The sequence below is a fragment of the Bufo gargarizans genome, chromosome 10, assembly GCF_014858855.1.
Source record: "Bufo gargarizans isolate SCDJY-AF-19 chromosome 10, ASM1485885v1, whole genome shotgun sequence".
Classification (NCBI taxonomy): Eukaryota; Metazoa; Chordata; class Amphibia; order Anura; family Bufonidae; genus Bufo; species Bufo gargarizans.
Window position 1 is genome coordinate 38,278,756 of NC_058089.1, and position 13,086 is coordinate 38,291,841.

Here is a 13,086-nt window from a genome sequence, read left to right on the forward strand (position 1 = left end):
CAGTTGGAGTTCCCAGATCTTTCTCCCGTTTGTCTTAAAATTGTATTTCAGTATAAAGACTTTTAAGTCCGTAATACTGGGGTCTAGTCCAAAGTAGTGTCTCCCCACAGGTGTCCAAATTTTCCTTTATTGTGTGCCTATGCAAATTCATCCTCACATGGAGACTCTGCCAGGTTTCTCCAATATAGAAGCCATCATTGGGCACTTTGTATCATGTACAGCACATTGGAGGATGCATATGACAAAGCCCCAGCGATTTTGTAGTCCCATGTTGGGTGTGTGCAGGGCCGGTGCAAGGATTTTTGCCGCCCTAGGCAATATAAAAATTGCCTCCTCCCCCAACCCCCTTATCAGATGATCTGCCCATATCATGACATCACATATGTTCCACCCCTTTCTCAGCATTTAAATTAAAAGAACTGCTATGTTTCCCTTAGGGTTAATAAAGCTTCTTGTAGCTGTCTCCCTGACAGCCGCTAGAGGTGCTTCCGCGATTCTCACTGTGAAAATTACAGTGGGAAGACGCGGAACATAGTTTTGAATGCGTGCGCATGCGCAGCTGAGAGGAGGATCAGGGAGAAGAGTTCCCAGTGGCGGCGCTTGGGAAAGTTAAGTGGCTGAAGGGGTTTTAACCCCTTCAGCCCAGTGGGAGGGGGACACGAGGGTGCCCCACTCCTAACAGCTATATAGTGCCAGAAAAATGAGTTTGTTTTCCTGGCACTATAGTGCTCCTTTACCACCAGTACTGCACAGTGTCTTTTCTCTGCAGGAACAGGCTATAGACACCAGTACCACTACATTAAACTTACCACCAGGACAATAAGATGATCTGGTCTCTGGCTGCAGTCTGGCTCTTGGTCTGGCTCTGGGGACTCCCTTGTCACTCTCTTCTCCCCCCCCCCCCTCCCTTGTCACTCTCTTCTCTCCCCCCTCCCATGTCACTCTCCTCTCTCCCCCTCCCTTGTCACTCTCTTCTCCCACCCACTCCCTTGTCACTCTCTTCTCTCCCCCTCCCTTGTCACTCTCTTCTCTCACCCTCCCTTGTCACTCTCTTCTACCCCCTCCCTCCCTTGTCACTCTCTTCTCCCCCTCCCTTGTCACTCTCTTCTACCCCCCTCCCTCCCTTGTCACTCTCTTCTCCCACCCACTCCCCTGCCACTCTCTTCTCCCCCTTCCTCCCTTGTCACTTTCTTCCCCCCTCCCCCCTTGTCACTCTCATTTCCCCCCCTTGTCACTCTCACCCCCCCTCCTTTGTCACTCTCACCCCCCCCTCCTTTGTCACTCTCATTTCCCCCCACTCCCTTGTCACTCTCATTCCCCCCCTCCTTTGTCACTCTCATTCCCCCCCCACCTCTAGTGTAGCGTGGCCGAGCTCTGTTCGGTCCGCGGTGAAGGAGCATTTGTTTCCTGTATCCAGCCGGACTGAAAGGAAGTGCACACTAAGTGTGCACTTCCTGTCAGTCCGGCTGGGTACAGGAAACAAAAGCTCCTGTACCGCGGACCGAACAGAGCTCGGCTACGCTACACTAGAGGCGCTTCCCTCCTGTCAGTCCCTCTTTTCAGGCTGTGCCCGCCCGGTGCGGGAGAGGGCCCGCCGCCGTACTTTAAACATTGTCCCTCTCTTCTCCCCCCCCCCTCCCTTGTCACTCTCCCTCCCCCCCTCCCTTGTCACTCTCCCTCCCCCCTCCCTCGTCACTCTCATTCCCCCCTCTCCCTCGTCACTCTCATTCCCCCCTCTCCCTCGTCACTCTCATTCCCCCCTCTCCCTTGTCACTCTCATTCCCCCCTCTCCCTTGTCACTCTCATTCCCCTCCCTCCCTCCCTTGTCACTCTCATTCCCCTCCCTCCCTTGTCACTCTCATTCCCCTCCCTCCCTCCCTCCCTTGTCACTCTCATTCCCCTCCCTCCCTCCCTTGTCACTCTCATTCCCCTCCCTCCCTCCCTTGTCACTCTCATTTCCCCCCTCCCTTGTTACTCTCATTTCCCCCCTCCCTTGTCACTCTCATTTCCCCCCTCCCTTGTCACTCTCATTTCCCCCCTCCCTTGTCACTCTCATTCCCCCCTCTTGTCACTCTCATCCCCCCCCCTCCCTTGTCACTCTCATTCCCCCCCACCTCTAGTGTAGGGTGGCCGAGCTCTGTTCGGTCCGCGGTACAGAAGCATTTGTTTCCTGTACCCAGCCGGACTGAAAGAAAGTGCACACTAAGTGTGCACTTCCTGTCAGTCCGGCCTGGTACAGGAAACAAAAGCTCCTGTACTGCGGACCGAACAGAGCTTGGCCACTCTATACTAGAGGCGCTTCCCTCCTGTCAGTTTCTCTCTTCAGGCTGCACCCGCCCGGTGCGGGAGAGGGCCCGCCACCGTACTTAAATTTTTTTTTTTTTTAAAGTTGCGGCAGGACCGCAAGACCCCCTCCCTTGTCCCTCTCTTCTCCCCCCTCCCTTGTCCCTCTCTTCTCCCCCCTCCCTTGTCCCTCTCTTCTCCCCCCTCCCTCCCTTGTTACTCTCTTCCCCCTCCCTCGTCACTCTCCTTCCCCCCTCCCTTGTCACTCTCATTTCCCCCCTCCCTTGTCACTCTCATTTCCCCCCTCCCTTGTCACTCTCATTTCCCCCCGCCCTTATCACTCTCACCCCCCCCCTTGTCACTCTCATTTCCCCCCTCCCTTGTCACTCTCATTTCCCCCATCCCTTGTCACTCTCATTTCCCCCACTCCCTTGTCACTCTCATTTCCCCCACTCCCTTGTCACTCTCATTTCCCCCCACTCCCTTGTCACTCTCATTTCCCCCCACTCCCTTGTCACTCTCATTTCCCCCCACTCCCTTGTCACTCTCATTCCCCCCACTCCCTTGTCACTCTCATTCCCCCCCACTCCCTTGTCACTCTCATTCCCCCCCACTCCCTTGTCACTCTCATTCCCCCCCCACTCTCTTGTCACTCTCATTCCCCCCCCCCACTCCCTTGTCACTCTCATTCCCCCCCCCCACTCCCTTGTCACTCTCATTCCCCCCCCCCCACTCCCTTGTCACTCTCATTCCCCCCCCCCCCACCTCTAGTGTAGCGTGGCCGAGCTCTGTTCGGTCCGCGGTACAGGAGCTTGTACTCGGCCGGACTGAAAGGAAGTGCACACTAAGTGAGCACTTCCTGTCAGTCCGGCCCGGTACAGGAAACAAAAGCTCCTGTACCGCGGACCGAACAGAGCTCGGCCACGCTACACTAGAGGCGCTTCCCTCCTGTCAGTCCCTCTCTTCAGGCTGCGCCCGCCGTAAATTTCAAAGAAACTTGCGGCAGGACCGGCCTGGCCGCCACTTAACCAACGCTTTTTTTTAAACCGCAGGGGGCGCCGGACCTGGGTGTGTGGGTGGTGTCCATTAATAAGATGTGGCTACAGATTGTGCACTTATTACTGTTACAGGGGAATGTGCCCATCACTGATGGTGATGGTGTTTAACAGAAAAGGGGTGGTAGAAGAAGTGGAGTAAAACTGGTGAGAAAATCTGATTTTCATCCCGGTGTAGTAAATACACAGAAGAGACTGGGAGATGAAGATTTTTTACCCCATATATCATTATAGAGGATAAATGTTCCCATTTATGGTGTCAATGTTTTCGATGCTGAAAAGCAGTGCAGTTACCCCTGTAAACACAGGTTATACTGACATCTAGTGGCCAATGATGAGGATTTTATAATAGTTTAAGCCTATCAGGCCATTTTTCACCTTAAGGACCAGCCCATCTTTAGAAAATCTGACATGTGTCACTTTATGTGGTGATAACTTCAAAACGCTTTTACTTATCCAGGCCCAAAAAATTAATTTATAAAAAAATGGCAAATTTACAAAAAAAAATAGAAAAATTTCCATTTCTCTACTTTTATAGTAGATTGTGTAGGAAGGCGCAGGGGTCCGTCATTGACGGAAGGTACGTGTCACTGAGGTTCCTGGCCTCGGTGAGATAAGAACCGGTAATTTTGTGTGTCAGCGGCAGCTAGTGCTCGCTGACACTGTTTTACTTAGTGTGGCTGTAAAGCCAATCCGGGCTGGTTCTTATTGGGAGCAGCCAAAGAGCAGGGTGGGTGGCTATTCCCCACGTCCAGGCCAGGTTTTGGGCTGGGGTTTAAAAGCCCAGCCAACAGCTCAGCTGGGTGTGGAATGAACCTCCAGGTGATAGTGGAGCTCTGTGTTTTGGGAGCTGAGGAGGTCTGCCATACTGCAAGGCTGAGAGCTGCATGAGAGCTGCCAGCTGGAAGCCAGGCACCCTAAAGCCTGCTGTGGACTGCCAGGTGACGGGTTTTTTAGAGTTCTGTGGACTTTTGCTGTGTGTATTAACACAAGGATTCCTGCAGTGTGAATAAGGACCAGGGCCCTGCCAAGTATTGCGTTTCTTTTCTGCCTTTTTGTGTGAATAAACACTGACTTTTGCTTTTCAAATGTGGTTTTGCCTCTGTATTGCGTCCGCTTACCCTGCCTACCAGAGCACATCCCTACAATAGTAATACCCCCCAAAATAGTTATTACTTTACATTTCCCATATGTCTACTACATGTTTAGATCATTTTGTGAATGCCATTTTATTTTTGGGGGACGTTAGAAGGCTTAGAAGTTTAGAAGCAAATCTTGAAATTTTTAAGAAAATTTCCAAAAGTCACTTTTTAAGGACCACTTCAGGTCTGAAGTCACTTTGTGAGGCTTACATAATAAAAATGCAGTACGCAGCCCTGCAGGGTATTGCAATGGTGAGGTCACGGTTACTTAGGCAAACGATGGTTGCTCTCGGTTACTCACAGTTTCTTGAAAGACCCTGGGCAGGCGTACAGCTGTGATGGAGAGGCTGGCACAGGGGACCTCTGGGGCACTCTCTGTGTATAGGGACCAGGCCTGATGGTAGATGAGGTGCCCTGGATGTTGCAGGTGTTTAATGTGCCGGGGGCAAGGTCCCTTTAAGATTCGTGACGCCAGTGCCGGTAACGGTGGCACACCGATTTATGATGGGAATAATTGAGGAACACGATGTTGTGGTGAACCAAAACTTCCTTTTACTGGAAACAGTCAATTATTTACAGTCTGGGTTCAGTTCCACATTGGCAGTAGCAATAATAAGCAGGCTTTATATATGGCAGGCACAACGTTCTTGCAAGATACTCAGAGGGTTAAAACAACTTAAAGACCAGGCTGCACTTTTCCTCAGAATCCTGTCTGTCTTTATCCCAAGGCCAGTATGCCCTATTGATGGCTTTATCCTTGCTTAGGGAAACTTCCTCAGGTGTATATATATATATCCTTGCTTTAAGTAAGATCCTTCTGCCCTTCAGCCCTCAAGTTGGCTGGTTACACTTCTGCTCTGCTCTGTACTTTGGTTGTGGGAACTGCAGGTTTCTCTCAGGAGGTAACTTCTTCCCCTGGTGGCAACTAGAAGCCTGGGCTGTCCAGCTGCATGTCAGGAGGAGGCCCTCAGCTCCTCTCTGGCTAAAGTGCACACTACCTTCTGTCTCTACAGACTCCTGACTACACAGACTACTTTCCCTGAACAGGACCTGACTATATACATATACATATTAGGGGTTCCCTATCTCCCTCTACTGTCTAGGAGGAGGAACTACACCCTAACAGGCCTGATACACAGATAACAGGGGAAATACACATAAAACATAGCATCATACATTAAAATGGACTGTAAAATACAATGCCACTGTTCCTTAGGAGTTGGAGAACAACGTGGCCCAATTGACCCTTGTGTAGTGCCCACATTTGCCTAGGGGGACACTACAGAAACCACCCAAAAATGACCCCATTTTAGAAACTACACCCCTCAAGGTATTCAAAACTGATTTTACAAACTGTGTTAACCCTTTAGGTGTTTTTGAGAAATTTGAGAATTTCACTTTTTTGGCAGAGTTTCCATTTTAATCCATTTTTCCAGTTACAAAGCAAGGGTTAACAGCCAAACAAAACTCAATATTTATGGCCCTGATTATGTAGTTTACAGAAAAACCCCATATGTGGTCGTAAACTGCTGTACGGGCACACAGCATTGCGCAGAAGGAAAGGAACGCCATATGGTTTTTGGAAGGCAGATTTTGCTGGACTAGTTTTTTGACACCATGTCCTATTTGAAGCCCCCCCCCCCCCCGATGCACCCCTCAAGTAGAAACTCCAAAAAAGCTACCCCATTTTGGAAACTACGGGATAAGGTGGCAGTTTTGTTGGTATTATTTTACGGTACATATGATTTTTTGGTTGCTCTATATTACACTTTTTGTGAGGCAAGGTAACAAAAAATAGCTGTTTCGGCACAGTTTTTTTATTTTTTGTTATTTACAACATTCATCTAACAGGTTAGATCATGTGATATATTTATAGAGCAGGTTGTTAAGGACACGACAATACCAAATATTTTGTTTGTTTCAGTTTTACATAACAAAGCATTTTTGACCACATTCTGAAAGCCGTAGTTTTATTTGTTTTTTGGGCAACTGTCTTGTGTAGGGGCTCATTTTTTTCAGGATGAGATGACAGTTTGATTGGTACTATTATAGGGTGCATATTACTTTTTGATCGCTTGCTATTACACTTTTTGTGATGTAAGGTGACAAAAAATTGCTTTTTTGATACCGTTTTTATTTAATTTTTTTTACGGTATTCACTTAAGGGGTTAGGTCATATGATATTTTTATAGAGCAGTTATTACGGATGCGGTGAAGTTTTACACAATGATTTAATTTTTGAAACAAAAAAAAAACATGTTTTAGTGTCCCTTATAGTCTGAGAGCCATAGTTTTTTTTTTCAGCTTTTGGGCGATTATCTTAGTTCGGGTATGATTTTTGCGGGATGAGAAGAAGGTTTGATTGACACTATTTTGGGGTGCGTATGACTTTTTGATTGCTTGCTATTACACTTTCTGTGATGTAAGGTGACAATGGCTTCTTTTTTTACACAGTTTTTTTTTTTTTTACGTTGGTCATTTGAGGGGTTAGGTCATGTGGTATTTTATAGAGCAGGTTGTTACGGACGCGGCAATACCTAATACATATACTTTTTTATTTACTTAAGTTTTACACAATAACAGCTTTTTTTAAACAAAAAAAAACTATGTTTTAGTGTCTCCATATTTTGAGCCATTTTTTTGGAGGGCGATTGTAGGGGCTTATTATCCTATTTTTTGAGGGATGAGGTGACGGTTAGATTGGTACTATTTTGGAGGATATACACCTTTTTGATCGCTTGGTGTTGCACTTTTAGTGATGTAAGGTGACCAAAAAATTGTTAATTAAGCACAGTTTTTTTTTTGTTTGTTTTTTACGGTGTTCACCTGAGGGGTTAGGACATGTGATAGTTTTATAGAGCCGGTCGATACAGACGCGGCGATACCTAATATGGCTACTTTTCTTTTTTTCCCTATTTATAAAATTTTTTAATCCTCTTTATTTTGACAAAAGGATATTTTATTATATTTTTTACTTGAATCTTAAAAAAAAAATTAAAAAAAATCGGCAAAACTTTATTTTTTTAACCTTTTTTTCATTCTATTTTTTGTCACACTCTGGGGGGTCTGATCCCCTGTACAATGCATTACAATACTTCTGTATTGTCATGCATTGGCTGTAGGTGTATTGCGCACTGTAATACACGTACAGCCTTCCTGCCTGTGAGATCCAGGGGCTGGATCTCACAGGCTCTCCTGGAAGGCAGCCGCGATGACTAAGGAAGGCATCGTGCTGCCTTCTATGCCATCGGGCTCCCGTCACAGCAGCACGGGGACCCCATGGCAGCTCTGCAAGGACATTGCATGTGCCGCGGTCAGCGCTGACTGCGGTACATCAAGGGTTAATGCGCCGGAATCGGTGATTTCATCGATGCTGGCGCATGCAGCAGGAGTCCGGCTATCAGTGACTGCCGGAGCCCTGCTGCAGATCGGGCGGGCGCATCTCCTGCACCTGCCTAATCACAGTTGTAGTTTCACCACAGTTGATGTGCTGGAGGTTGCTGCTCTAGATCATGCCGTGATGATTAGTACAGTTGGGTCCATGTAACAGCTCTACACGTACAATCAAGCTCTAGGGGTAGGTCCCATACAGGATGTCTATTGATAAGTTGCAGGAGCGGATGATATGACGACTTTGTGGAACACACTGCCAGTATAAGATCATACTCTACTTCCATGGATGGTTGAGAAACCTATTAATGTACCGTACTGTATTAATAACAGAGGAAAAGATTCCGATTCTGTTCTCATTGTACACAATACTTACTGTCATTTCCTTCTCCAGATGTTAAACTACGAGAATGAGAAAAACCCATCGAGACCGTCTTCCAAACCAACACCACTTGACCTTTTTCGTACTCCAGCCATGCGAAAAGTGACCATTATCCTGTCTATGTCATGGTGATCAATCTTATTCCTGTTACGATGGTCAGCCCATTCTGTAGGGTACATGGTTTCCAGTTTAAAAACCCCAGAAAAGCTAAAGGCTCAGTTTTTGGGAAAGCTAATAAATCATATTTAGCAATAATCCTCGGATGTTTTTGATCATGGACACCCTCCAGGCCTGCTTCCTCTGGATCATCCTAGGGTCCAGAATAGGATTGTTATGTCCTTAGACTCAATCTTACACCTATTCACTGTCTTAGGCCCCATGAACGCTACTATATATGTTTTGCAGGCCGCAAATCGCGGATTCGCAAAATATGGATACGGTCCGTGTGCTTTCTGTATTTTATTTGCCGGCCCATTGCTTTCAATGGATACGTGATCCGCATTTTGCAGACATACTCCATCTTTTTTGAGGAACGGACACATGACTGTGGAAAGCACAACGATGATCCTTGTGCTTTCCGCATTTATACGTGCAGTATAAATAGGAAGGCAGATCGGATGCAGACTAAAAATAAGGTGGTGTGCGTACGGCCTTACTATTTACAGAGCAAAACACTGATGCCAAAGGTTCTTCTGCCCCATGAATGACCCTATAAACGGCACCTAGTAGCTGAAGGCCCTGGTACAGGTTTTATATTGAGGCCCCAATACAAATTACGGCTCTGGCCATAGTGGTCTATCGCCATGATGATTGTATATATCACAAAGTGGTAAACTACCTCTGCTTTAATTTATTTTGGATGCAGCAGCCATGCCGGCCTTCCCAATGGTACACCTCCCCTCCTTGCCAGTCATCGCATTGGTTACCTGGATTCTCTAAAATTAAAGAGGACCCGTCACCTCTCCATACATGTCTGTTTTAGTAACTACTTGCATTGCCCATGAAATAGTGATTCTGGAGAATCTATTCCTATGACTATTATTTCTTCTAGAAGTTATGAATGAATTGCTAGGAGTTTGCAATAAAGGTCCAGATGGGTGTTACCAGTTGGGAGTGTGTCCCTGCACATTCAGACACTATCCAGTCAGTGCTGCCAGTGTTATCCCTCATTCACACGTCAGTGTTTGGTCAGTGATTTCCATCAGCTGCAGGTCTAAACACAGAACAGGTGCAGATCTTTCCCTTATACCTGATGTCTGTAGAGGCTCCAATCCTGGTTTTGGCTCACAATCACTGATGGAAATCACTGATCAAAATACTGATGTGTAAATGAGGCCTTTCATGGTTTCGTCTCCTTCTCCCTGGCAGTGCCGCGATCCAATCACAAAGGAGAGCGTCACAGCCAGGGAGAAAAAACAACGCTTCTTCTCCCCTGGCTGTGACGCTCTCCTTTGTGATTGGACAGCGCTACAGCCAGAGAGAAGGAGACGCCCATTGAGAAACCCTGGTGTCTCCTCCTCCCTGTACGATGCTCAGTATTAGCATATTGAGCGTGAAAACTACGGGGGGCACACGAGCAATATTTTTAAAAAAATCAGGCAGGGTGGCAGCAAGTAGTATTTATTGCAATAATACAAAATCATGAAGGGTCCTCTTTAAGGCTGAATTCACACATCCGTGGAACACGGTCCGCGAGATACTGGACTGGCATCCTGCTCAGTGCAGGAGCGCACTACGTCATTGGTTGCTATGAAGCCTCGCGCTTCGTGCACTGGGCAGGATGCCAGTCCGGTATCTCGCGGATGTGTGAATTCGGCCTAAGGCATTCTGCACACGACAGTAGGTGTCCCGTTGCCGTATTGTGGACCGCATTTGCAGATCGCAATGCACAGGCACCGTTCGGTGTGTATTCCGCATCACGGATGTGGACCCATTCACGTCAATGGGTCCGCAAATCCGGAGTTGCGGAATGGTGTGGAACGGAAAAAGAACATGTCCTAACTTTTTGCAGAATGGCTGGATCCATGGACGGGCCAGGAAACCTAAGGCTGGGTTTACACGGGCGTCACGTTTTGGCTCAGAATGCGTACCGAGTGCATTGCGGCAAACCCTCGCGAGTAGGTACGCAATTTCAGTCAGTTTTGACTGAGATTGCGTTCCGTTGTTCAGTTTTTATCGGAGGGTGCAATGCATTTTGCTCGCACGTGATGAAAAACTGAATGTGGTACCCAGACCCGAACTTCTTCACTGAAGTTTAGGTTTGGGTTCAAGGTTGTGTAGATGTAATTATTTTCCCTTATAACATGGTTATAAAGGAAAATAACAGCATTCTTAATACAGAATGCTTGGTAAAATAGGGATGAAGGGGTTAAAAAAAATATATAATAATTTAACTCACCTCATCCACTTGTTCACGCAGCCCGGCTTCTCTTCTGTCTTCTTCTTTGCTGATCTGTGAGGAAAAGGACCTGTGGTGACGCCACTGCGCTCATCACATGGTCCATCACCACGGTGCCGGATCATGTGATGGACCATGTGACGAGCGCATTGACGTCACCACAGGTCCTTTTCCTCACAAATCAGCAAAGAAGAAGCCGGTGTTCCGTTACATTTCCCTACCCTCGTCACTTCCGGTCGCACCGGACATGACGTGAGGAGGTGTGCCGCGCCATGCAGGCGCACAATGACGGGGTAGGGAAATGTCACAGCAGAGTGCGCATGCGCCGGGAGCCTCGCCAGCGGTTAGGGTAGGGAAAAATTACGGGCCAGTGCGCAGGCGTGGTGATCGGATGGATGTTCTCAACTGGACACCAGCCGACACTGCGCATGTGGCGGGGGCCTCACCAGCGGTTAGGGAAGGGAAAAATTACAGGCCAGTGGTGCTTTTTTCCTACCCTAACCGCTGGTGAGGCTCCCAGTGACGTCGCCGGCACTAATGGGCGGGCTTGAGCACTGCCCGAGCTTATAAAATGTCTAGGGCAGCGCTAATGCCTGTCCATTAGTGCCAGTGCCATCACCGGAAACACTGCTAGGCGGAAGCATCCGTCTAGCTTACCCATGGAGAGCCAAGTTCATCATTGGATCGGTATTAAAAGCCCTTGCCCTGTCCAATTCAGTGCAGGGCAAGGGAGAGCATCGGAGCATGAAATGCAGTGTAAAAATGTAAGCAAGAAAGCCCTTGCCCTGCGTGATACACATGGCTTATTTTTGCAGGACATGATGCATTTTTTATTCCACCTTTTATTTGTATTGGAAAACAGGGAAAAAATTATTTGTGTGGCAAAATAAAAATAAGGAAAAAAAATGAATTCCACCAAGGTTTTGGGGGTTTTGAGATCACAGCATTCTCTGTGCACTAATGACCTTGCATCCTTATTCTGCGTCTCAATACGAATGCAGCGATACCAAACTTGTATAGTTTTTTTTTTGCTTTACTACTTAAAAAATAAAATAAAAATGTATAGCATCCTTTAATACAGAATGCTAAGTAAAATGTCCCTTGAGGGTTAAAAAATAATTTAAAAAATTACTCACCTTATCCACTTAATCGCGCAGCTGGTATTGTCTTCTTTCTTCTTCCTGCAGGACCTGCAAAAGGACCTTCAATGACATCATCGAGCTCACCACGCGGTGAGCACAGTGACGCCAGCGCAGGTCCTACCGAATGAAGATAGAAGGACCTTCTATCTTCATTCAGCAGGACCTGCGCTGACGTCATCAAAGATCATTTTGAAGGTCCTGCAGGAAGAAGAAAGAAGACAATACTGGCTGCGCGATTAAATGGATGAGGTGAGTAATTTTTTTATTACTTTTTAACCCTTAAGGGACATTTTACTTGGCATTCTGTATTACAGAATGCTATTATTTTCTATTATAACCATGTTAGAAGGGAAAATAATAAAATCAACAGAACACCTAAGGCTACTTTCACACTTGCGTTCGGGGCTCCGCTTGTGAGTTCCGTTTGAAGGCTCTCACAAGCGTCCCCGAACGGATCCGTCCAGCCCTAATGCATTCTGAGTGGATACGGATCCGCTCAGAATGCCTCAGTCTGGCAGCGTTCAGCCTCCGCTCCGCTCAGCAAGCGGACACCTGAACGCTGCTTGCAGCGTTCGGGTGTCCGCCTGGCCGTGCGGAGGCGTGCGGATCCGTCCAGACTTACAATGTAAGTCAATGGGGACGGATCCGTTTGAAGTTGACACAGTATGGCTCAATTTTCAAACGGATCCGTCCCCCATTGACTTTCAATGTAAAGTCAAAACGGATCCGTTTGCACTATCATGAACAAACGGTAATGCAAACGGATCCGTTCTGAACGGAGCCACCGTCTGCATTAATATGAGCGGATCCGTTCAGAACGGATCCGATCGAACGCTAGTGTGAAAGTAGCTTAACCCAGACCAGAACTTCAGTGAAGAAGTCCGGGTTCGGGTCTGGGTCCACATTCAGTTTTTTTTAATCAAGCACGTGCAAAACGCATTGTACCCGCGATGCCCGTGTGAAAGACTCCTTAGGGGCCCAGTTAGTACATGGGATCTTTTGATCCCCTCTCCTATTCACCCTAATAGAGGTGAAGGTGAATAGGATTTTTACACTCTCCATTCTGAGCTGTGCCTCGTGTATAGCTCAGCATGGAGAATGCAATGGCAGGTCTGGATTGCTCCAGCAGCGTTTAGGCTGCCATTGCAACTGTTCAAAGCCCTGTGATTTCACTGCGGGGCTCCGATCGGTAGCCCTCACTCACAGGTGCCGCAATCACCGTTGATCGCAACACCTGAGGGGTTAAATGATGGGGCGGCACGATCACCACTCCCTGCATGAAACAGCCGGCACC

At 47.4% G+C, this 13,086-nt stretch overlaps 1 protein-coding gene across 5 annotated transcripts in view; it reads left to right on the forward strand.

Annotated features, from left to right (window-relative positions):
- Window positions 1–13,086, forward strand: part of LOC122920640 (solute carrier family 22 member 6-B-like) — a 94,116-nt gene that overhangs the window by 64,769 nt on the left and 16,261 nt on the right. For all 5 annotated transcript variants that reach the window (XM_044270303.1, XM_044270302.1, XM_044270306.1 and 2 more), the window contains one exon: window positions 8,265–8,380. In XM_044270303.1, the coding sequence (XP_044126238.1) occupies window positions 8,265–8,380 (116 nt within the window). The remainder of the gene's footprint in view (window positions 1–8,264; window positions 8,381–13,086) is intronic.